General features: G+C 43.5%; 1 protein-coding gene across 1 annotated transcript in view; it reads left to right on the forward strand.

The window, feature by feature from the left end:
- LOC115199662 (collagen alpha-1(XXVII) chain B) overlaps window positions 1–24,783 on the forward strand; it is a 98,760-nt gene that overhangs the window by 68,023 nt on the left and 5,954 nt on the right. Inside the window, exons 24-50 of the mRNA XM_029761971.1 lie at window positions 3,609–3,653; window positions 3,895–3,948; window positions 4,765–4,818; window positions 5,756–5,809; window positions 6,939–6,992; window positions 10,411–10,464; window positions 10,914–10,958; window positions 12,402–12,446; window positions 12,712–12,765; window positions 17,602–17,655; window positions 17,780–17,833; window positions 18,025–18,078; window positions 18,419–18,472; window positions 19,818–19,925; window positions 20,231–20,284; window positions 20,600–20,707; window positions 20,801–20,854; window positions 21,360–21,413; window positions 22,413–22,469; window positions 22,582–22,635; window positions 22,739–22,792; window positions 22,988–23,041; window positions 23,216–23,269; window positions 23,391–23,498; window positions 23,630–23,737; window positions 24,196–24,303; window positions 24,408–24,461. Of these exons, the coding sequence (XP_029617831.1) occupies window positions 3,609–3,653; window positions 3,895–3,948; window positions 4,765–4,818; window positions 5,756–5,809; window positions 6,939–6,992; window positions 10,411–10,464; window positions 10,914–10,958; window positions 12,402–12,446; window positions 12,712–12,765; window positions 17,602–17,655; window positions 17,780–17,833; window positions 18,025–18,078; window positions 18,419–18,472; window positions 19,818–19,925; window positions 20,231–20,284; window positions 20,600–20,707; window positions 20,801–20,854; window positions 21,360–21,413; window positions 22,413–22,469; window positions 22,582–22,635; window positions 22,739–22,792; window positions 22,988–23,041; window positions 23,216–23,269; window positions 23,391–23,498; window positions 23,630–23,737; window positions 24,196–24,303; window positions 24,408–24,461 (1,704 nt within the window). The remainder of the gene's footprint in view (window positions 1–3,608; window positions 3,654–3,894; window positions 3,949–4,764; window positions 4,819–5,755; window positions 5,810–6,938; window positions 6,993–10,410; window positions 10,465–10,913; window positions 10,959–12,401; window positions 12,447–12,711; window positions 12,766–17,601; window positions 17,656–17,779; window positions 17,834–18,024; window positions 18,079–18,418; window positions 18,473–19,817; window positions 19,926–20,230; window positions 20,285–20,599; window positions 20,708–20,800; window positions 20,855–21,359; window positions 21,414–22,412; window positions 22,470–22,581; window positions 22,636–22,738; window positions 22,793–22,987; window positions 23,042–23,215; window positions 23,270–23,390; window positions 23,499–23,629; window positions 23,738–24,195; window positions 24,304–24,407; window positions 24,462–24,783) is intronic.

Consider the following 24,783-nt stretch of genomic DNA (forward strand, 5'->3'; position numbering starts at 1 on the left):
TCTCTCTTTATCACTCTCTCCCTCTATCACTCTCTCTCTATCACTCTCTCCCTCTATCACTCTCTCTCTATCACTCTCTCCCTCTATCACTCTCTCTCTCTATCACTCTCTCTCTTATCACTCTCTCTCTTTATCACTCTCTCCCTCTATCACTCTCTCCCTCTATCACTCTTTCTCTCTCACTCTTTCTCCCTATCACTCTTTCTCCCTATCACTCTCTCTATCACTCTCTCTCTCTATCACTCTCTCTCTCTATCACTCTCTCTCTTTATCACTCTCTCTCTATCATTCTCCCTATCACTCTTTCTCCCTGTCACTCTCTCTCTCTATCACTATCTCCCTCTATCACTCTCTCTATCACTCTTTCTCCCTATCACTCTCTCTCTATCACTCTCTCTCTCTATCACTCTCTCTCTTTATCACTCTCTCCCTCTATCATTCTCCCTATCACTCTTTCTCCCTGTCACTCTCTCTCTCTATCACTATCTCCCTCTATCACTCTCTCTATCACTCTTTCTCCCTATCACTCTCTCTATCACTCTTTCTCTCTATCACTCTTTCTCTCTATCACTCTTTCTCTCTATCACTCTCTCCCTCTATCACTCTTTCTCTCTATCACTCTCTCCCTCTATCACTCTCTCCCTCAATCACTCTCTCTCTTTATCACTCTCTCCCTCAATCACTCTCTCTCGTTATCACTCTCTCCCTCTATCACTCTCTCCCTCTATCACTCTCTCTCTATCACTCTCTCCCTCTATCACTCTCTCTCTTTATCACTCTCTCCCTCTATCACTCTCTCTATCATTCATTCTCCCCTATCACTCTCTCTCTCTCTATCACTATCTCCCTCTATCACTCTCTCTATCACTCTTTCTCCCTATCACTCTCTCTATCACTCTCTCTCTCTATCACTCTCTCTCTTTATCACTCTCTCCCTCTATCATTCTCCCTGTCACTCTCTCTATCACTCTCTCTCTCTCTATAATTCATTATCTCTATCACTCTCCCTCTATCACTCTCTCCCTCTATCACTCTCTCCCTCTATCACTCTCTCCCTCTATCACTCTCTCTCTTTATCACGCTCTCCCTCTATCACTCTCTCTATCACCCTCTCCCTCTATCACCTTCTCCCTCTATCACCCTATCCCTCTATCACCCTATCCCTCTATCACTCTCTCTCTCTATCACTCTCTCCCTCTATCACTCTCTCCCTCTATCACTCTCTCTCTTTATCACTCTTTCCCTCTATCACTCTCTCTATCACCCTCTCCCTCTATCACTCTCTCTCTATCACTCTCTCTCTATCACTCTTTCCCTCTATCACTCTCTCTCTTTATCACTCTCTCCCTCTATCATTCTCCCTATCACTCTTTCTCCCTGTCACTCTCTCCCTCACTCTCTCTCTCTATAATTCATTATCCCTAATCACTCTCTCTCTCTCTATCACTCTCTCTCTATCATTATCACTCTTCTCTCTATCACTCTCTCCCTCTATCACTCTCTCCCTCTATCACTCTCTACCCCTCTCTCCCTCTATCACTCTCCACCCCTCTCTCCCTCTATCACTCTCCACCCCTCTCTCCCTCTATCACTCTCCACCCTCTCCCTCTATCACTCTCCACCCCTCTCTCCCTCTCTCTCCCTCTATCACTCTCCACCCCTCTCTCCCTCTATCACTCTCTCCTCTACCCCTCTCTCCCTCTATCACCTCTCTCCTCTATCACACTCTCCCTCTATCACATCTCTCTCTATCACTTTTTCTCTCTATCACTCTCTATCACCCTCTCTCTACCCCTCTCCCTCTATCACTCTCTCCCCCTCTCTCCCTCTATCACTCTCTACCCCTCTCTCCCTCTATCACTCTCCACCCCTCTCTCCCTCTATCACTCTCTATCACTCTCTCTCTCTATCACTCTCTCCCTCTATCACTCTCTCTCTATCACTCTCTCCCTCTATCACTCTCTCCTCTTTATCACGCTCTCCCTCTATCACTCTCTCTATCACTCTTTCTCCCTATCACTCTCTCTCTATCACTCTCTCTCTTTATCACTCTCTCTCTTTATCACTCTCTCCCTCTATCATTCTCCCTATCAGTCTTTCTCCCTCTCACTCTCTCTATCACTCTCTCTCTCTATCATTCATTCTCCCTATCACCTCTCTCTCTCTATCACTATCTCTCTCTATCACTCTCTCTCTATCACTCTTTCGCCCTATCACTCTCTCTCTATCACTCTTTCTCCCTATCACTCTCTCTATCACTCTTTCCTCTCTATCACTCTCTCCCTCTATCCTCTCTCTCTTTATCACTCTCTCCCTCTATCATTCTCCCTATCACTCTTTCTCCCTGTCACTCTCTCTATCACTCTCTCTCTCTATAATTCATTATCCATATCACTCTCTCTCTATCACTCTCTCCCTCTATCACTCTCTCCTATCACTCTTTCTCCCTATCACTCTTTCTCCCCTATCACTCTCTCCCTCTATCACTCTCTCCCTCTATCACTCTCTCCCTCTATCACTCTCTCTATCACTCTCTCTCTATCACTCTCTCCCTCTATCACTCTCTCTCTCTATCACTCTCTCCCTCTATCACTCTCTCCCTCTATCACTCTCTCTCTTTATCACTCTCTCCCTCTATCACTCTCTCTCTATCACTCTCTCCCTCTATCACTCTCTCTCTCTATCACTCTCTCTCTCTATCACTCTCTCCCTCTATCACTCTCCCCTCTATCACTCTCTCTCTCTCTATCACTCTCTCTCCCTATCACTCTCTCTCCCTATCACTCTCTCTCCTATCCACTCACTCTCTCCCTCTATCACACTCTCTCTCTATCACTTTTCTCTCTATCACTCTCTCTCACTCTCTCTCTATCACTCTCTCTCTATCACTCTCCCTCTATCACTCTCTCCCTCTATCACTCTCTCTCTCCTCTATCACTCTCTCACTCTATCACTCTCTCTCTCTCTATCACTCTCTCTCTCTATCACTCTTTCTCCCTCTATCAATCTCTCTCTCTATCACTCTTTCCCTCTATCACTTTCTCTATCACTCTCTCTCTCTATCACTCTCTCTATCACTCTCTCCCTCTATCACTATCTCTCTTTATCACTCTCCTCTCTATCACTCTCTCTCTATCACTCGCCTCTTCTCTATCCTCTCTCTATCACTCTCTCTATCACTCTTTCTCCCTATCACTCTCTCCTCTATCACTCTCTCTCTATATCACTCTTTCTCCCTATCACTCTCTCCCTCTATCACTCTCTACCCTATCACTCTTTCTCCCTATCTCTCTCTCTCTATCACTCTCTCTCCATCCATCTGCCTGAGTCTGTTGTTTAACATGGTCTCCCCTTGCTCTCTTTCTCTCTTTCCTCTCTCTCTCTCTCTCTCTCTCTCTCTCTCTCTCTCTTCTCTCTCCTCTCTCTCTCTCTCTCTCTCTCTCTCTCTCTCTCTCTCTCTCGCTCTCTCATTTAACTGTGTGTAAATTAGATGTCACGTTTCTATTACCAGGGGGACTGGCCTCTAACTAAGCATGTTCTCTCTGACTGATCTGAACTTTAACATTTGTAATCTTTTTATGAAATGCTAATTTGGTATTCTGCTGTAGGGCGAGACCGGAATAACTGGAGAGGTCGGAAAGCTTGGCGAGAGGGTAAAGGCTTTTCTCTCTCCTCTCTCACTCTCTGTTTGTTTATACTTCACTCTGTGTGTGTGTGTGTGTGTGTGTGTGTCTGTTATGTGTGTCTGTGTGTGTCTGTTTGTGTGTGTGTGCGTCTTTCTCTCTCTTACTGCGTATGTTCATGCGTGTGTGTTTTGCTGTGCTCCACTGCTCTGCAGGCCATGGTGTAAGTACAGGACTTTGACTGTGTGCTTTCCTGTGTTGGTCTCTGCAGGGGCTGGTGGGTTTCATCGGCCCTGTTGGGGAGCCTGGCCTCGCAGGAGAAAAGGTTCGCTGGGTATCTTTGCGTTAGACGTTACAGGAAGGCTTTTCAACTCATATACTGTTGTTTCGGTCATGTTGAAAGATTCAGATTTGTTATTGCTCTACTTTCCCAGTGGACAAAGATGGTTGAAATGACGTTATTACAAACAGTTGTAAGCTGGTTGAAATTAATTATGCCATTTCAACACCGTTTTGCCTGCTGGGTTAGCTTCCTGTTGATGTCTTCTGCTATAACTACAGATGTAGGATCTTAATTTGAACCAATTGGCTACAGACAAGAAAATAATCTTGCAGCAACAGGAAATGTGAATTATTATGTGCATTATAGTAATAATTTGGTGGGTGCTTATATTTGTCCAATTTCACACGTGCAAGTGTGTATTAAACACGTATGAATTGGCAATGTGTTTTTTGCATATCCCACTCCCCCTGAGACACCATCGGATAGTGGGGTCACAGCCAGGGTCTGCCATTATCAACGGCGAACCGTGAGCAAGTAGGGTTAAGTTGCCTTGCTCAAGGGCACATCAACAGATTTTTGTCAGTTCGGAGATTCGAACTAGAGTCCAACGCTCTAACCGCTAGGCTATCTGCCGCCCTGCTAACTATATACCCATGGCACCATCGTTTTTTTTAACCTTTTTTGTGACCTGACCATAACTAACTACAGGGAAAACTCCTGGTCCTACCTATGTGATGCAGGGTCCTCATAGCTGTGTTGGTTTTCCCAGGTGGACCGTGGGAGATGGGATTCCTGGTCCGCCAGGGGAAACAAACACAGCTAATATAAACTAAACTACAGTGCTATATGTTTTTCCAGGGGGACCGTGGGGAGATGGGATTGCCTGGACCGCCAGGGGAAAAGGGGGCGATGGTAAGGAGTAAGTCTGGACCCCGTCTCTATTCCCAGGGGCATTCAACGCTATATGGGTAGGACAGGATGTCATTTGGGGGCTTGGAGATGAGCAATGGGGCACTAAGATAGGTAACCTTCAGACTGAGAAAGAGATATGTATAGCTTGTACATCTTGTACGAAATTAGGTTTTGTTATGTCATACTGTCAGTCAGCTCAACTTCATGTTGGGATACACTGTAGCGAGGATAGCATTTATGTTGTATATAAATGTGCAGAAGTTTCCAAATGAATTATTTTTATAACTCTTCTTGGTCTCTCAACTCATTACCTAGTATTGTAAATGCTTCACACAGCAGCAAACAGCTGGAGGCCCCATATTGTTTGCATCTACATTATCTTCTCAGCATATTGACTCAAGATGTTCATTGTATAACAACACAGTGCTGCAGCTATTGAGAAGCGATAGAGTAAGGCAGATACAGTTATGTCAGATCTCACTACACTCTTACAAAAAAAGGTTCGAGAAGAGTTTTTCAGCTGTCCCCAAGGGAGAACCCTTTTCGGTTCCAGGAGGAACCCTTTTTGGTTCTAGATAGAACTATGTTGGGTTCCATGTAGAACCCTCTAGGGAAAGGATTCTACATGGAACTCAAAGGTTCTAACTGGATACAGAAAGGGTTCTTCAAAGGATTTTCCTATGGGGACAGCCGAAAAACTATTTTAGGTTCTAGATAGCACTTTTTTTTTCTAAGAGTACCTAAACTAACAAACTGTTCAGTCAGCCACATCTTGCAGTCTAAAATAGACAATACAGTACATCGAAACAGTTGAACAGCCAACAATTGTCAATAGTCATCAGTTCACTGTCAGTATTAGAGTATGTTAGAAAGGGGTTTTAAATGGGTTTTGAAGTATGAAGGATGTCTTCATGCTGTTGTTCTGTGTGTCTGTCAGGGTCATCCTGGAACTCCTGGAGAGTGTGGTTCATCAGGACCTCTAGGGATACCAGTAAGTAAAGCCTGTTTGCTTTACACATTTAGTGCCAGTTTCCCAGACACAGACCAGAAAAAACTTTCAGTGGAGATTATTTTTATTCCATGCAATAGTCTTAATTTGGTCCGGGAAACCGGCCCATAACATTTGGTACCATTTTAAACTTCTTGTGCCCTGTAGATTTACTACAAGAATGAACCCCATCCCACCAACACTGCTCTGAAATAGCATCGTTTCTAGTTTGGCATTAGATGCACCATGGCAGAATGCATTTAGAAGCAAGGCATCACTGCTGTAAACAAACTGAATGAGTCATCAAGTTAAAACCTGTTCTATTTGGTACATTCAGCAGCTTGGCATAGAGTCTGTTTGAGTTTAGTTTAAGTGTCTTCAAAGGTCAGACTTAGCCTCTTAAAAACTCTTAGGCTACTACCCATTCTGGCTCCTCAAGGGTTTGTTGCCTGCCTTGTTTGGAATCCAGCTACGTAAACATAGCCAAGAAAGGTCTGTGATGAGGCCTCACTAATACCGTTTAATCTTCGCTCATTTAGACACTAAAGACAGTTGTACAAACAAGAGGCGTTTGGGAGACATTCCCCACAGCACATACCTTTGCTGATGTTGATGGGAAGTGACAGAAAGACACTCAATCAGTGTCAGGATTACTCAGCACTGCCATGCCAGCCGTAACTTTAGCACCTCTGGCTAAGCTAATGCAGCTCCCACCCTTTACCTTATAGCATGTCTACATGTCTTTAGTCTCCTCACGCCGTGCACCGACATCACACAAGTTGTGGCAGGACATGCCGGTCAGACTCAGAGATGCTTTAGCAAGCTGCACAGGAGACTGCAGCAGCAGAGTGCATTAGTGTTAATAGCAGAGCATACTCTTCCACTTCTTCTGACCAGGTGTCCTTTGAAAATGACATGCTTCATCTCAATAGGATCTCCTGTGCAAGCATGACTAAATACATATCCTTCAGGGGCATGAGATCAGCTCTTGGTCATGATAGGGATGCATTACATTCACTAGCATCCTGTAGACCCATCTCCTGTCTCATTAGTCAGTCCTACTACTCGTCTCAGTGAGTGTGGTAACATTACTGCCTTCCATCATATATGTGGTGTGTTCTTCCTCCTGCAGGGTCCGGCCGGTTCAAGGGGTCTCGGTGGGATCAGAGGACCTAAAGGCAGGAGGGTAAGGAACAGAATGTACTCCTTCAGCATCCACTACGTTCCCTACACGCCATCATTTGTTATGGCTACATTTTTTTGTTAATGCAAGCTAGTATCGCTGTGGATCGAAAATTTTCCAGACCTTCGCACGCTAACTATAGATTTGCTGTCATGACACCGCCAAAGTACAATGCACAGTCTCACAACTTCAACTACAAAATAACCCTTGGTAACCCTTTATTGCACAGTTTGAATAAAGGGTAACTAACTGTTATTGCACTGCGGGTCTATCCAACTTCATGACTGATCCCTCTAATATGCATAAGTGTTTAGGCATATTATGGAATCATTTTGCATAACTCATTTAATGTTCTATGCAATCCCATATTGAATATTTAATAACTTAGGATAGCAGTAAATTATAACAAGGCTTATAAAATAAACCATAGAAGATGAATGCAATTAAACTCAGTTCAGACACATTAAGAAATGGAAAATACCCCTCAGCGTCTTCTATTGGGACAGTGACCAAAGGCTGCCTAGGCCTGTTAGTAGACTAATGTTAGAAACGATCACCAGCTGGTTCTGAGGCAGAAATTCTTCAAAGTTAAATAATAATGCCTTATATAGATCAGTTATTAAAGCACCGGCAACCTTTTAGATCAGCACCACCACCAACTGGTCCCAGATCTGTTTGGGATCTTGCCAACTCCATAATCAAGCCTAGGAACAAACAGAGACCTAGTATCAAGCCAAACATGCTATGACAATCCCATAAGGAGTTTTCAAGAGAGCAGGCACCCAGGCTAGCAGACTGGCACCCAGGCTAGCAGACTGGCACCCAGGCTAGCAGACTGGCACCCAGGCTAGCAGACTGGCACCCAGCTAGACTGGCACCCATGCTAGCAGACTAGCACCGAGGCTAGCAGACTGGCACCCACGGTAGCAGACTGGTACCCAGGCTAGCAGACTGGTACCCAGGCTAGCAGACTGGCACCCACGGTAGCAGACTGGCACCCACGGTAGCAGACTGGCACCCAGGCTAGCAGACTGGCACCGAGGCTAGCAGACTGGCACCGAGGCTAGCAGACTGGCACCGAGGCTAGCAGACTGGCACCGAGGCTAGCAGACTGGCACCCACGGTAGCAGACTGACACCCAGGCTAGCAACTGGCACCCAGGCTAGCAGACTGGCACCCAGGCTAGCAGACTGGCACCCAGGCTAGCAGACTGGCCCCCAGGCTAGCAGACTGGCACCCAGGCTAGCAGACTGGCACCCAGGCTAGCAGACTGGCCCCCAGGCTAGCAGACTGGTACCCACGGTAGCAGACTGGCACCCACGGTAGCAGACTGGCACCCAGGCTAGCAGACTGGCACCCAGGCTAGCAGACTGGCACCCAGGCTAGCAGACTGACACCCACGGTAGCAGACTGACACCCAGGCTAGCCAGTAACACACATACTGGGAACAGAGATTATAGATATCTGTTTGAGAGAGAAGTTTCTATAACAACAGATTGGACCATTTATAGCATCAGTCCAAGTCCTCCTTTGTTACTTGAGATTGGACAGGCCGTAGTAAGTGTGGTTTTGAATGAGGCTGGAGGAGGAACAACGAGAGTACAGATACAGTTCTGTCATTGACTCTAACCCCCCCTGTGTAAGTTTATTTTATCCATGACTCTGCAGTCCTCAAGGGATGCATCTCCCCAAATCATATGTGTACAATAACGAAACACATGCTGGCCACCTTGAATCTTTGACCTCGACCATCCATCCAGTCTCTTCTTCCTATAAGACCAAGAGCCATAGTATTCACAGAGATGCGCATGGTAGATGAAGAAGTCCAGAAAAAAAGGCCATGGTCTGGTCGAATGTATACGACGCAGAACAGATCATGGCGTCCATAGCCAGAGCAGAGAATGGACAAGTGTAGTCAGTGTCACGATCATCTCGGGTCCAAAGAAACAGGACGGTTCAATTCCCGTGAACTCAGCGGAGAGAGATGAGTAGAACCGGGTAGAATCGGCTCACTCAGCAAACTGAATGACTGTGTCTAGTTACAGTCTGTCCTGTGCAATGGAACAAAGTAGTTTACCGACATCACAGGTAGACTTGGGCGATATAGGGTTTATTCCGTATACCAGGGTATTTCCAAATATCAACGGTATGTTTTCAATGCCGGGGGGGTTGGGGACACTCCCGCCTCGAGGGCCTGCGTGCTATGCCACTGCTTATAATTAACACTAAGTTAAGATAATTATAAGAAATATCTTGGCCAGGTCGCAATTGTAAATGAGAACTTGTTCTCAACTTGCCTACCTGGTTAAATAAAGGTGAAAAAAAAAAATCTATATATATATATATATAAGATGTGTCAAATCAATTATATCCAGCTCAGGGCTCCAGTTATGCATTAAATGCTTGGCTAACTTGCTAGCTAAGTGGCTAGATGTCAAGATCAAGCTTCTTGGTTACAGCAGAGACATTCAATCCCCTCCTGGATCAAGATTCCTGTATTTTGTCCATTTACATTTTTTTCTATTTGAAATAGCGCCCCTTGTGGGCACTCCAGTAATACCGTATTCCCCGGTATGGTACAGAAACGGTATGAAGGTATGAAAATCTGCATACTGCCCAACCCTAATCAGAAGGCTGACTGGATTTTACATGGGATAAGTGACCTATAATTGCTGTCCTATCAGCGATGTCCTCTCCTCACAAACGTTGAGGCTAGTTCACCGTATATGACTAAGCCTGTATTTTTCTCCTTCAAACAGAACATGCTTCTTCAATGCCAGAATGGCTTTTTATATTTGATGCACCCATGCTAGATGCCTGAAGCACATGGATAATTTTCCTTATCAAATTTGTGAAACTGTTCACCTTATATTTTGAGTTTCTCTGCAGGAATCCTAGGCATTGATATCTAGTTGTTTCGGTCCGGATGATTCAGCAGTTGGTATTTGAAAGGTCATGGCTTCTCTGTGTGACACTGTCCCCAATGTTCAGCTGAATACTGTGGCCATATGATCATGGAAAGACGATGGGAGCAGAACCGAGACATCAGTGTGCATTTTACTGTATAGGTCACAAGTGGCTTTTGGAGAAAACCCCTAGCGTTTACAGCACCGACCTCTGTGTCTCCAACCATAGTCGCATGTTTAAAACTGTCTCCAATAATCACTCTTTCCTCTCTGTAACCACGGTACCCACCACGGTCATGGGAAGCAATTCCTCAAATTAACACAATTGCAGTAGAATGGGAACATTTAAGTGGGAACATTTAAACGTTTATGTTAGAACCACATTTATTGCTGTTAAACGCCTTTCTGGCTGAAGAGCCCTACATGAAGAAGAGGACACTTTATATTCATTCAATTAATGTTTCTCATCCTGATTTTCTCTCTCTCTCTCTCTCTCTCTCGCTCTCTTCCTTCAGGGGTCCGAGGGTCCTGACGGTCCAACTGGGGAGAAGGGGTCAGTTGGAGGAAAGGTGAGGATGGGGTTAAAAGTTCAGAGGTCACACTATTGGTTGTTCTGCTGCATTGACCTCCTCAGTTTACGGAACACTATGACTTCATTCCCCAATGAACACACCAACCACAGCCAATGGAAAACATGGATACTGCAATGCGGCATTTGTTTGTGCCTTAATTTGGTACTTAAGTATGTCCATATAATACTTTTAAATGTGGCTTGTTCACAAGTCTTTTATTGCTTTGATTATTTTCAACATCTGAAGGACACTTTCTGGGACATGATCTTCTTTTAGGGATATTTTTTTTGCATACTTTGGGAAACTTTTAATTAAAATGATTGTAAACTGTTTGTGGCATTCTTAAAGACAAGAGTTCTTGGGTATTGTGTGTGTGCGTCTGTCTGTGTGTGTCTGTCTGTGTTAGTAAGACCATAAGTGACATTGCCAAATTTGTTATTCTACAGGGTCCCAATGGTCCACCAGGAAAACTAGGCTTCCCAGGGGAGATGGTATGAGCACACGAGCAGTTTTAAGACCGTTACGTTTTTAATAACAGTTTTTGCTCATACCCTCCCACTCTGCCCAGTTATGGGCCATGTCCAACCCATGGACCTTGGGTATATGCTTTCCTACCTCACATGACTACTTTGCCATGCCTGGTAATGAATAATATAGTACGATGAGCGTATGGGTGTTTCTCAAATGCATACTACCTACTTCCTGCCACGAGCACCAAATTGGAGCACGGGAGTGTAGGAGTAGAGTCCAAATCAAAGTATGCAAAACGGAGCACAGAGGGAACTTCTCGGATGCTTACTCCGTTTGCATATCGATGCTTCAACAGAAAGTATGCACCTAAATATGACGCAACCACATAAAACCATGTTATTTGAGTTGAAGCAAGAGAAAATAAGCTCAGACTTTGGAATGAAATGTTTCCCATTCACATGTTACCTAACTACAACATTTATCTTGATACGTTAATGTATTTATTTTATTTATTTAACCTTTATTTAACTAGGCAAGTCAGTTATTAAGAACAAATTTTTATTTACAATGACGGCCAAACCCGGATAACACTGGGCCAATTGCACACCGCCCTATGGGACTCTCACGGCTGTTGTGATACAGCTTGGATTTGAACCAGGGTGTCTGTAGTGTCATCTCTAGCACTGAGATGCAGTGCCTTAGACCGCTGCGCCATAATGTATTAATATTGGCATGTTTAGATCGTGAGCCCATAGTAAGTCAATAGCCCTAACATTAACTGGCTAGCTACTACTGTCGGTTATTTGGCAGCTAGCTACCCACGTAGAATTGACATCTACTTTGCATATCATTCGTTTTATGTCCATTTTTGCTTGTTAAACTATCTGGTTGCTGGATTATTACGATTATGTAGCTGACTGATAGTTATGAAGTAGAACATTTGTTTTGTGTATATCTTGTTTGGTCTCTTGTTGCCATTATCCTGGCTGGAAGAAGGTTCAGTGAATGGGGAGGTGCAGCGTGAGGTAATACAGTAGGGGGAGTGCGAGCGCTTCTCAAATTTATTGTTTTATGTGTTCTCCACACTCTCGTCCTCACAAGAACGTACTCAAGAGAACGTGGTCGGAGAATGCACTCAGAGCAGGAGAGTATGGAGCACAGTAGTATGCATATTGACAGACATGCTATGAGTCCCCATTCATACTACATTCAACTTGTAAACACATTTACATCAGTGGTTCCAATGGCTCATTTAGTTAGCGTTCAATGCTGGTAAGATTCAATGTTAAAGTTGTCGGTTTGATTCCCGCATGGGACATTCACATTGAATATTAATGTCAACCATGTGTGACTTTACATAAATGTGTCTGCAGTGCTAAATGACCATAATATTTCTGCTAAATTACCATATTATGTGTTTATTATTTAAAAACCCTTTTTCTTTCTGTGTTATTTTGCTCCAGGGAAAGATTGGGGAGCCTGGGGAAGCTGGGCCTAAAGGATTTCCAGTAAGTGATTGGGCTAACAGAGTGCTCTTTAGGTTAGTCATGACTAGGGTGGACACCTGTTGGGGGAAACCATTAGCAACTGGAAAAGAGAGGCTTGTGTGTATCATGTTGGACATTACACTTATATATGAATGTACGAGTTATGTATTGGTGTAACAAAACCAATTAGCCTAGGGGTGGGATGTACTGGATATAGTAGAAAATGGACGTGCCCTAAGCACACTAAACTATCTCCATTCTTTACAATGGGTTTGTAATATTCCAGGGTCGCAAAGGACCCTCAGGAGCTCCAGGTGCCAAAGGAATAGAAGGAGAGCCGGTAAGTCCTTTTACCTCTAAATGTGACTGAGGCATCATCTCCAAAATCAAATCAAAGTTTATTGGTTGCGTACACAGTTTAGCAGGTCAAATGTCAAACAATTAAAATGTTTTTAAAAATAAAGAAAAAAAAGGCGGGACCCGATCCAAAAACGGCGGCAAATCCAATCAACAACACAAATAGCACTGTAGCAGTATCAAATGCAATCTATACATATGTACAACCGGGGGAATTTACATAAGATATACTAGGAATGATATGTACCTTCCCTGTAGCTCAGTTGGTAGAGCATGGTATTTGCAATGCATGGTGTTTGCAATGCCAGGGTTGTGGGTTCGATTCCCACGGGGGGCCATGTATGAAATGTATGCATTCACTACTGTAAGTTGCTCTGGATAAGAGCGTCTGCGAAATGACTAAAATGTAAAATGTAAAAAATGTACAGCAGTAGATATATTAGAGGGAGGTATGTCAAGAACCCAGTATATAAATAAATAAATATGCAGTGTGTATAAACAGTATAACTAAAATACAATGTACAGTGGTAGTAATATCAGAATAAGCTATGTCGGGGATACAGTATTTAAATACACAGTGTGAAACGGGAAGTGACCAGTGGTTCAATGCCTCTATAACATGGGACAGCAGTGTTGGCTGTGAGTGTGAGTGTGTGTGAGCTTGTGACGGCAATTGATGGCTGTCTGATGGCCTGGTAATAGAATCCGTTTTTTAGTCTCTTGGCTTTGATGGACCTGTATTGTCTCCGTCTGTCGGGCGGTAGGCGAGTGAACAGTCCGTGGCTCGGGGGACTGAGGTCCTTGCTGATCTTCTTGGCCTTCCCTTGACACCGAGTGCACCGAGTGCATACCACATTTCTTCAGCCGTCTGAGGTTGTAGAGGCGCTGTTGTGGCGAGACCATTTCAGGTCCTCAGTAATGTGCATGCAGAAGAACCTGAAGCTTTTGACCCTATTCACTGCGGCCCTGTCGATGAGGATGGGGACATGCTCCCTCTTCTGTCTCCTGTAGTCCACGATAAGCTCCTTGGTTTTGTTGAGAGAGAGGTTATTTTCACCACTCCGCAAGGGCTTTAACCTCCTCCCTGTAGGCTTTCTCGTTGTTGTTGGTATTTCAGGGCCTACCACTGTTGTGTTTTCAGCAAACTTAATGATTGAGTTGGAGTTGTGCGTGGCCACACAGTCATGGGTGAACGGGGAGTACAGGAGAGGGCTGAGCACACACTCCATGGGGGCCCCTGTGTTGAGAATCAGCGTGGTGCAGGTGTTGTTGCTTACCCTCACCACCTGGGGTCAGCCTGTCAGGAAATCTAGGATCCAGTTGCACAGGGAGGAGTTCAGCCCCAAGGCCTTGAGCTTAGTGACAAGCTTGGAGGGCACTACGGTTTCAGAAGCTGAGCTGTAGTCAATTAACAGCATTCTCACATAGGTATTCCTCTTGTCCAGGTGGGATAGGGCGGTGTGCAGTGCAAGGGTAATTGCGTTGTCCATGGATCTGTTGTGGCGGGTTTGCAAATTGTAGTTGGGGTCGGGTATGGTGGAGGTGATATGGTCCTTGACTAGCCTTTCAAAGAACTTCAGATGACAGAAGTGAGTGCTACAGGGTGATAGTCATTTAGTTCAGTTACCTTGGCTTGCTTGGGTAGAGGAACAATGTTGGCCATTTTTAAGCAAGTGGGGATGATAGACTGGGATAGTCAAGATTGAAAATGTCCATAAACACTCCAGCCAACTTGTCTGCACATGCTCTGAGGACACAGCTTGGGATGTCATCCGGGCCGGCAGTATTGCGAGGGTTAACACGCTTGAAGGTCCTACTCATGTTGGCTACAGAGATCGGGAGCCTGCAGTCCTCGTGAGCAGCGGGGACCCATGACAACGGCTCTGTGTTGTTTATTCTGTTTATACTTGTCCATGTTTCCAGTCACTTTACCGTAGTTAAATACAATGGTTTGCGCTTTAAGTTTTTCGCGAATGCTGCCATGTATCCAGTTTTTGGTTTGGGTATGTTCTAATCGTCACTGTAGGAACAACATCCTTTATGCACTATGCACCCAGAGACAGAGCTAGTGTTGTCGTCAATGCTATTCCCAGAGGAGACCCAGAACATATCCCAGTCCGCATGAGCAAAACAGACCGTACATTAGCAAGTAATATACTAGGGAGTGGAGGTTGGTTTACCCTTTTCCTTAATTGGACTAGAACTCCAGCTCGCCTTCCCCTCCTCTGGCGGGGTCTTTTTGGGAAAAAGGCTTCCGTGATGAAGATAACTGCTTTGGGTAGTCTAGACAGAGGATTCCACACCGAAAAGTTGAATTTGTGTTGAGTAATCTCCGATATGATGTCCAGAAGTGTTTGTCGGTCATAGGAAATAATAGTAGAACCTTTCTGATCAAATAAAGTACAAAATAACACACACAAAAAAAAAGACTGCAAAGTTGGCTGGGAGCTTGCAAAAGGGCGACGATTGTAGGCGCCATCTTGTTGTTTTACCCTGCCAGGCCTAACTGTCTCCAGCCCAGTCGGGGATATGGGTGTTATTTCCTATATTTCAATTCCTATAGAGCTTAACGCTTACTGCCACGTCAGTTTTGCATGATATTTCACCTTCAAGCCAGGAAGCTCTCTGATTTCATTACTATTCCTAACTTTGTTTACCATAAGGTCTCCATACACCCTTCCATACACCTGCTGGTAATCCTTCTGCCTATGGTTAGGATCTGTGAAGCTTGAAATCAGGGGTTATTGGACCCAACCAACATCTTACAGAGGAGGTGACTAGGGGCATTGGACAGACTTAAGTGTGCACTTGTCTCTACAGTACATCTTCATTCTGACAGCTGAAATGGTGGAGCTTCAGCTTGAGCAGCCCAGGGATGCCTCATCCTGCATCCTGCATTATGTAACGGGAAGAGAGAGGGAGAAAAAGAAGGGGGGAGAGAAAGAAACATAGAGAGAGAGAGACATAGAGCGAGAGAGAGACATAGATAAATATATAGAGAGACAGAGAGAGAGAGAGAGAAAATAATACGGAGAGAGAGAGAGAGAGACATAGAGCGAGAGAGAGACATAGATAAATATATAGAGACACAGAGAGAGAGAGAATAATACAGAGAGAGAGAGAGAGACATAGATAAATATAGAGACAGAGAGAGAGAGAGAGAGAGAATAATACGGAGAGAGAGAGAGAGAGACATAGATAAATATATAGAGAGACAGAGAGAGAGAGAGAGAATAATACAGAGAGAGAGAGAGACAGATAAATATATAGAGAGACAGAGAGAGAGAGAGAGAGAACATATATAAATATATAGAGAGAACAGAGACAGAGATAGAGGAGAGAGACATATATAAATATATAGAGAGACAGAGAGAGAGAGAGAGACATAGATAAATATATAGAGAGACAGAGAGAGAGAGAGAGAGAGACATAGATAAATATATAAGAGACAGATAGATAGAGAGAGAGACATAGATAAATATATAGAGAGACAGAGAGAGAGAGAGAGAGAGACATAGATAAATATATAGAGAGACAGAGAGAGAGAGAGAGAGAGAGACATAGATAAATATATAGAGAGACAGAGACAGAGAGAGAGAGAGAGAATAATACAGAGAGAGAGAGAGACAGATAAATATATAGAGAGACAGAGAGAGAGAGAGAGAGACATAGATAAATATATAGAGAGACAGAGACAGAGAGAGAGAGAGACATAGATAAATATATAGAGAGACAGAGAGAGAGAGAGAGACATAGATAAATATATAGAGAGACAGAGAGAGAGAGAGAGAGACATAGATAAATATATAGAGAGACAGAGACGAGAGAGAGAGAGACATAGATAATATATAGAGAGACGAGAGAGAGAGAGGAGACATAGAATAAATTATAGAGACAGAGAGGAGGAGAGAGAGCATAGATAATATATAGAGCAGAGAGAGAGAGGAGACTAGATAAATATATAGAGAGACAGAGAGAGAGGAGGAGATAGATAAATATATAGAGAGACAGAGAGGAGAGAGAAATATATATAGAGAGACAGAGAGAGAGAGAGAGAGACATAGATAAATATATAGAGAGAGAGAGAGAGAGAGAGACATAGATAAATATATAGAGAGACAGAGAGAGACATAGATAAATAATAGACATATAATATATAGAGAGACAGAGAGAGACATAGATAAATATATAGAGAGACAGAGAGAGAGAGAGAGAGAGACATAGATAAATATATAGAGAGACAGAGAGAGACAGAGAGAGAGACATAGATAAATATATAGAGAGACAGAGAGAGAGAGAGAGACATAGATAAATATATAGAGAGACAGAGAGAGAGAGAGAGAGAGACATAGATAAATATATAGAGAGACAGAGAGAGAGAGAGAGAGACATAGATAAATATATAGAGAGACAGAGAGAGAGAGACATAGATAAATATATAGAGAGACAGAGAGAGAGAGAGAGACATAGATAAATATATAGAGAGACAGAGAGAGAGAGAGAGGGCAGTAAGATACGATGATTAACTCTGAGCTTCCTGCAAACAGCTCTATTTGAGTATTGGCTAGTTTCCACCACATACAGAAGCTTTGGCTCTGTGTTCTAAGACTCCAGGAGAGGGTCTGGATCTCAAGTCCAGATGAACGTATCTCCACCATCCACATGTATATCCTCAATGTCTTTTTCACTCACATTAGCTTTTTATCCGCACTGTATTTATTTCGTTTTACCAGTGTAGTTACCTAGGATATAAAGGGCTTTGTAGGCCAATATATTTTGGTGCTCTCGGTCATCACATCATACCATCTTATCACCGTAGGGACTTACTGGGCCACCAGGAACTATGGGTCCACTGGGAGAGATGGGAGTCAAGGTGAGTTACACTATTCTATATGCCGTAGTGTGCTATTCTCGTGGTGTAATGTGATTAGTTCAGGCTCCAGTGACCAATGCCTTGCCCCCTAATTTGATTATGAATGGTAATTGTTCTCTCGCAGGGCCCAACTGGAAAGGTTGGGGAGTGGGGACTACCAGGCGAACCAGGAGAGAAGGTAAGATTATACTCTTTAATACTCAACAAGGTACTCACTGTTTGGACCCCAGGAAGAGAAGCTGCTGCCTTGGCAACAGTTAATGGGGCATATTCACATTTCCAGTAATCGATTCAGTCTATTTATGTTGCACACAGTGTATTGAAATGGAGGCGTCCATTTGTTCAATGTGTTATTGACCTGTGTGACAGGGTGCCCTCGGACCAGCAGGAAACCTCGGCGAGCAGGGCCTCATCGGACAGAGGGTGAGTACCCCAGAGCACACTTCTTCTACCAATGTTTGTGATTCTTGTAAAAATCAAATCGAATCAAATGTTATTGGTAACGTACACATATTTAGTAGATGATATTGCGGGTGTAACGAAATGCATGTGTTCCTAGCTCCAACAGTGCAGTAATATCTAACAATACACAACAATACACACAAATCTAAAATAATGGAATTAAGAAATGTATAAATATTAGGATGAGCAATGTCGGAGTGGCATTGACCAAAATGAAGTAGAATACAGTATTATTAACATGACCAGTGTTCCATAGGTATTTTGGCCTTATTAACTTGTACTTAAACCCTCTCTCCTTCAGGGTGAGATGGGGATTGATGGGGATGCCGGACAGAGTGGTCCTGATGGACTCAAGGTAAGAGATGAATAACACTAAGGCAGTAGTCACTGTGATGAATCCTAACTTGCGTTGAAAGTCTAAGACCAGAGTTGACAGTATTTGTCTCATTGACATCAATAGACGATTTGCCAGTTAGAGTTATATGTACATATCTCCAGTTAGGGTATGGCTGTTTAACCCCCTAAGGTCGATGTCCACTCCCCCATCAGTTTAAGCTAGAGATATGTTTTTTTTGTTGCATTGGATGCGTCTCGATCCACCGCTTCCTCCCATGTCGCACTTCCGCATCTGGGATGCAAGGTAACAGAGCTAGAGCGGTGTTTGTCAGACCATGAGACATCCCAAAAATTGGTCTTCTCACAAAATCGTCTGTAGCATCCGAACAGTTTGGGCTACACACTAATCTGACCCCTCTGTGGAAAGGTGAGACTCTCACGAACACGTATGTGCCGGTATTGCTCTAGGACGCCGACAGGCCTCACAAGACTCGTCTGAAGGTCCACCGGTATCAGTTGAAAAAAATGAATGGAAGTACAGTATATACTTTTTGGAGACTGTTTCTTGCCAAAAAATAAGGGGTTAAATGCATGTAAAAACAAATATACAAATGTTTCCTGATCTTTCTTATCTCTCTCAGATATAGGACAGACCCTTCAGAACAAACTATTTATTGTTCTATGTAGTGAATCTGTTATTCAATGCATTTGTATGGCCTAATAGCAGTAAGGCCAAAAATAATTTTTCATCAGATATTCTTTTTTTATATTTTGGGGATGCTTCAAGGGGTCTTAAAATTCTAAATCAAATAGCAAAATGATCCTTGTTATGACCTTGTTAAAACAATTCCATATAGCTTAGTAGGACCCCCCACCCTCCCCCGACTTAGACAGGGCTCAGACTCCTCTGGGTTCATAGCCAGTTCTTAGTAAAAGAGAAGAGAGTGTTTTAGGATAACTGTCACTATTTTGAACAGCCATTCACAAGAGAATGTGATTCTATCGTCATCAGATGTGATCTAAGCCATGTTCATATGGAGTTAATGAACTGTACTACGCTGTTAAACTGTAATTCTTTTTGGTCAGACTCAAGTGTTGCATTGTGTAAGATGCTGGCCGCCATACAGTTGGAGCTGAATTCTGTTGACGCTGAGTGAAAATAAACAGGGAGCAGGCAGCAGGCCTATTTTGAGCTCTTCCTTCTGGCAGGAGTTGTTATGGAAATACATTGCTGTTCACTAGGGACACTGCCCTTCTCCACTTCGGCCTTCAAAGTCCTTGTCTGAATATTTTCTACTACCGCCAACATCTGCACCCGTGAAATGTGTGATCAGGTATAATTGTCTCCTTGGTTCTCTACTCAGGGCGAGAAGGGTGACATGGGACTGGAGGGGGGTAAAGGAGAGAGGGGTGACATCGGACTGAAAGGAAAGGAAGGGTCTCCCGGACCTCCTGGCTTAGTGGGAGTGTGGGTGAGTGTCCAAACTCAACCTAACATATTTAAATTTCCTGTACTTGACTCTCAGGTTCTCATGAATCAGATTGCTGAGTTTCTCACTTCACTTGCTGTTGTTTTAGATTAAATGTTACTCTGCAACATGTAGACTACTACATGTCAAGGCAAAAAGGATACCAACACACTTTTGTCTCCTGCAAACTGTCTTTACTGAGAAAACTGTGGATGACCATTTTGACCATTGCCTTGTCTTCGTCATAGAGGTTTATTGCTGTTAAAATAAGCAGCTGTTGACTTCTGACACCAATAACTGTCTTCCAGGGTCAGGAGGGCAAACCTGGCAAGTTTGGTGAAAGAGGAAAACCAGGAGAGAAGGTCTGTATCTCAGCTCAGTTCCTCATGAAGTACGCCTCCCTACATCTGTCACTCTCATTCATTTCATTCACTGAAACCTGTTAGTTGTTTCATCGTACCTTTCTTGGTTTTTAAAGAAAGTTGGATGACTCCTTATCTGTTATTGTAGTCAACCAACATTAGGCATCAGTTGCCTCTAGAGCCACTAAATTGAAAGTGGACATTCAAAATGGAGAGTTGAGATGACACTGTAAAATTATCCACACACAACTTGGCAGTGACTGAAAGTCAACCTTGCTATTTTTGCATGCCTGCTCTATTGCGACCCTTCTCTAGGGCAGCAAGGGTCACATGGGTCACCTGGGAGAGACTGGGGAAATTGGTGAACAAGGAGAAGCAGGATTTGTTGGGCCGAAAGGATCGAGAGGAACCATTGGACCAGTGGTAAGGCTCTGTGGATTTGATCCTAGTTTTTCGGCTGATATGTTGGTTTCCAAGTGTGCTAGGTCATAAAAACTGAACATCTGACGTTCACAGGGTGCACCAGGTAGAATGGGCCAGCAAGGTGAAACAGGCATCACAGGATACGAGGTAAAATTGACCCTTTACTACATACAATATCCTTCACTCAATATCAACGCAATATGATTCTAGATCAATTAAATATAGCCAGATGATCGATCGATGAAGAGTTATGAAGCATTGCCACCTAGGACATCATCATTGGCCTCCCAAGTGGTGCAGTGTTCTAAGGCACTGCATCTCAGCTAGAGGTGTCACTACAGACAACCTGGTTCAAATCCAGACTGTATCACAACCGGCTGTGATTGGGAGTCCCATAGGGCGGCGCACAAATGCCCAGCCTTGTCTGTGTTTGGCCGGTGTAGGCCGTCATTGTAAATAATAATTTGTTCTTAACTGACTTGCCTAGTTAAATAAAATACATTTTAAAAAACTACTGTATCTAAATTGCTGCCTTCAGTGAGTATTGTTTACCTAATGACACATACTATTGAATGTCTCCAAGAAGGTAGCTATTGTAGTTGCCCTGTGTGATGAATAACATGGTCTCTATTGTCCTCCTCTGTGGTTGTAGGGCCACGCAGGACGGCAAGGGCCACTGGGACCTCCTGGACCAAAAGGTGAAAAGGTACACTTCCCACAGTCCTGTCCGTGTCTAATAGCTCTCTCTTTGTGGGTGTCTGGACGTGTGCGTCTAGACTTATGGTCTGGTGACAGCCCTAGCACTGTCCGTCTCTCTCTCTGTCCTATAGTCAATCCATGTAATATATAATACTAATGTTAATGTGTGCGATTTAGCAGACACTTTTATCCAAAACGACTTACAGTCATGTTTGCACACATTTGGATACATACTGTATGTCCCACATATCCCATTATCACATGTTTGTAGGGCTAGGAGTTTCTCCTGAACACATGCACTGACCAGGAGAAACTCTGGGCCCTAGAGATAGGCCATTACTAGGCACTAGAGATAGGCCATTGCTATCAGGAAAAAGCCCTAGCCATATCAAATGGTGTCCAGCCGCTGAAAGTGACTGAATTCCACGGCTATTTCAGTCTGATTATCCCACAAGAAACGATAAAATATAATTGATCAATGGTATGCACAATGGCACTTCTCATTAACTCTGGAGAAAGTTGATCAAATGTAGGTCATTGGCCACAAACAGCTTTCAACTGCTGTTGGAATACTCCTTGTCATCATTATTCAGATCAATCATGGTTCAGTTTGATAAATAGGACTTCGATATGAAGTACTCTTTCCTGTTTGCTGGTAAACTCGTAATGTTGGACATACTTACTTTGTAATGAGATCAATATTGTGCCACTACTCATAAATTGTTTAGTTTTGGATCCCTGTTCCACTGTTTCCTCTTGTGTTTAGCTGATCATCATGCATTATGAAATACTACAAGCATTCCACATCATTCACCGGTCCCTGTAAAGTCACTGGAACATTTAATGCAATCTAGGTCCCCTTTTTATTGAAAGCAGCCTATTGCCATCACCAACAAAAACTATAATTGCTTAGAATATTCCATTGTACTGAAAGGAATATCATGAATTGAACCTTATTAAAATGTTTAATTAAAATAAAAATCTGTTTTCCCTGTATGTTTTCCAGGGTGAACAGGGGGAGGACAGTAAGGTGGAAGGCCCTCCCGGTCCACAAGGTGACAGAGTGAGTTCCTCTCATCATGTAGCCCTCCGCCTACTGTGTTGTTTGGTGTTGCTTTGCTAAAATAGCTAGGGATCTATATGCTTCATTCTGTTTGGTTCCCATCTGAAACCAGGGTCCTACCGGAGACAGGGGAGACAGAGGAGAATCAGGGGACCCAGGATACCTAGTAAGTGGGATGTCGATTGTATTGTGTACGTTAATGTTGTCACATTTGGAATATATCCTTTATACATGGCAACGGCTAACATTAATAAATGTCTATTTCCCAGGGCCAGCCAGGGGTGGACGGATCGAGAGGCAAAGCCGGAGCAACTGGACTACCTGTGAGTAAAATGTTCTGTTTATGACATGATAATATGTGTTCTCTCATACTGAATCAAATCAAATCAAATTTGATTTGTGACAGTATCCACATTAAAATATCTACCTATTAAAAAGGTAAAACTTGTCATTTGTTTGTTTGATTGTTTCATCATTCGTTCGTTCGTTCATTCCTTCTTTCTTTTTTTATATTGTAGGGACATCCTGGACCAAGGGGAATACAGGGTCTGAAAGGATCGAAAGGTGATCAAGTAAGGACAAAATACCTCGACAACAACCAAACTGTTGTATCCAGTTTTACCTCAGAACACCCGTTTGAACCACTTTGGTACCTCTTTAATTTGATTTGAATGTATTGGGACTCTTTTGCTATGTGGTGATGTCATGTTGGAGCTGATGGTCTGTACCTCTCTGATCTACTCCAGGGTCAGAAAGGCAAACGGGGCAAACAAGGCGAGTCTGGGACCAAAGGACCGCCGGTGAGTGAGATATCTTTATCTTTTCATTTTAATACTGCATGTCATTGATTGATTGGTTGATTGATTAATTGATTGTGCTAGATTGCTTCTCATATGTAGCATTATTCTCTATGTTTTCCAGGGTCCCGAGGGTCCTCCTGGCCCAAAGGGAGTGGTGGGAAGAGAGGGCCTTGAGGGCCAACCTGGAATGGACGGGCCTCCTGGGAAAGATGGTGACAAAGGAGTGAAGGTGAAGAAGGACAGACACCATAACTGTGCATTCTTCTCATTAACTGAAATAAGCAGAGTCTTTTGCTACTGTATGATTGGTCTTCTCTGTTAAGCCTCAGCCATCCTCAATTGCTTGTGTCCACTCCTTAGGGGGAGCAAGGAGACGACGGAGAGTTTGGTATCATTGGCAAAGCTGGTAACAGTGGTAAAATGGGCGTGCCAGGGCTTCCAGGCGAACAGGGCTCATTCGGACCCAAGGTGAGAGAGAAGAGAGTACATGCTCCAATGAACTGTGACCACCATGTTTTTCCAATTATATGTTGTACAAGGTGAAGGATGAACTGTGACCACCATGTTTATCCTATTATATGTTGTACAAGGTGAAGGATGAACTGTGACCACCATGTTTATCCTATTATATGTTGTACAAGGTGAAGGATGAACTGTTACCACCATGGCTATCATATTATATGTTGTACAAGGTGAAGGATGAACTGTGACCACCATGTTTATCCTATTATATGTTGTACAAGGTGAAGGATGAACTGTTACCACCATGGCTATCATATTATATGTTGTACAAGGTCTGAAGGATGAGAAATAAGCACTTGAGCTATTGCTCCATCGTAACTTCTCACTCGAGTGTTGAAAGAAATCAACCTTCTCCACACGGTACTGGTCCTGAATGGTTGTCTGTCCTTGTGTGTGTGTCACAGGGTGAGAGGGGTCTCCCTGGCCAAACTGGATATTCAGGGAAAAGAGGCCACATTGGTGGAATGGGAATTCCAGGAAAACAGGGTGACCAGGGGAACAAAGGACAGCCCGTGAGTAACATAGCAACATTGCTGAGTCCGTTTGATTGGTCATCATGACTAGGACATGATAATGATGATGAGGAGGTGAATGACAATGACATTTCTCTCCCCAGGGTGACACAGGTGAATCAGGGTACCCAGGGGTTCTCGGGATGTTCGGACCAAAGGTACGCTAGACTTCTCAACCCATTTTCATCTCACACCTGAGTCACATGATCAAATAACACAGGGCTTTAAACATGGACCATCAAGAATGAAGTTCTAAGCCGCAAAAAATATGGTTCTAATAAAACACCAGCAAAAAAGCAGAACCCATTTTCAGCGGGAAATAAGGGATCTGCTGGAGATTAATAGGAAAGCTTTAAAGGAATTTAAAGCCTCAAATGATTTGGTAGCGTTTATTGTCTTTGCTCTGAAAGGGATAAATCGAATTAAAGACTGCTGCATTGGGGCAGAAAATCTATCACGGTCCACAAGAAGTTTACTCCA

This window comes from Salmo trutta, chromosome 9, assembly GCF_901001165.1.
Source record: "Salmo trutta chromosome 9, fSalTru1.1, whole genome shotgun sequence".
Lineage (NCBI taxonomy): Eukaryota > Metazoa > Chordata > Actinopteri > Salmoniformes > Salmonidae > Salmo > Salmo trutta.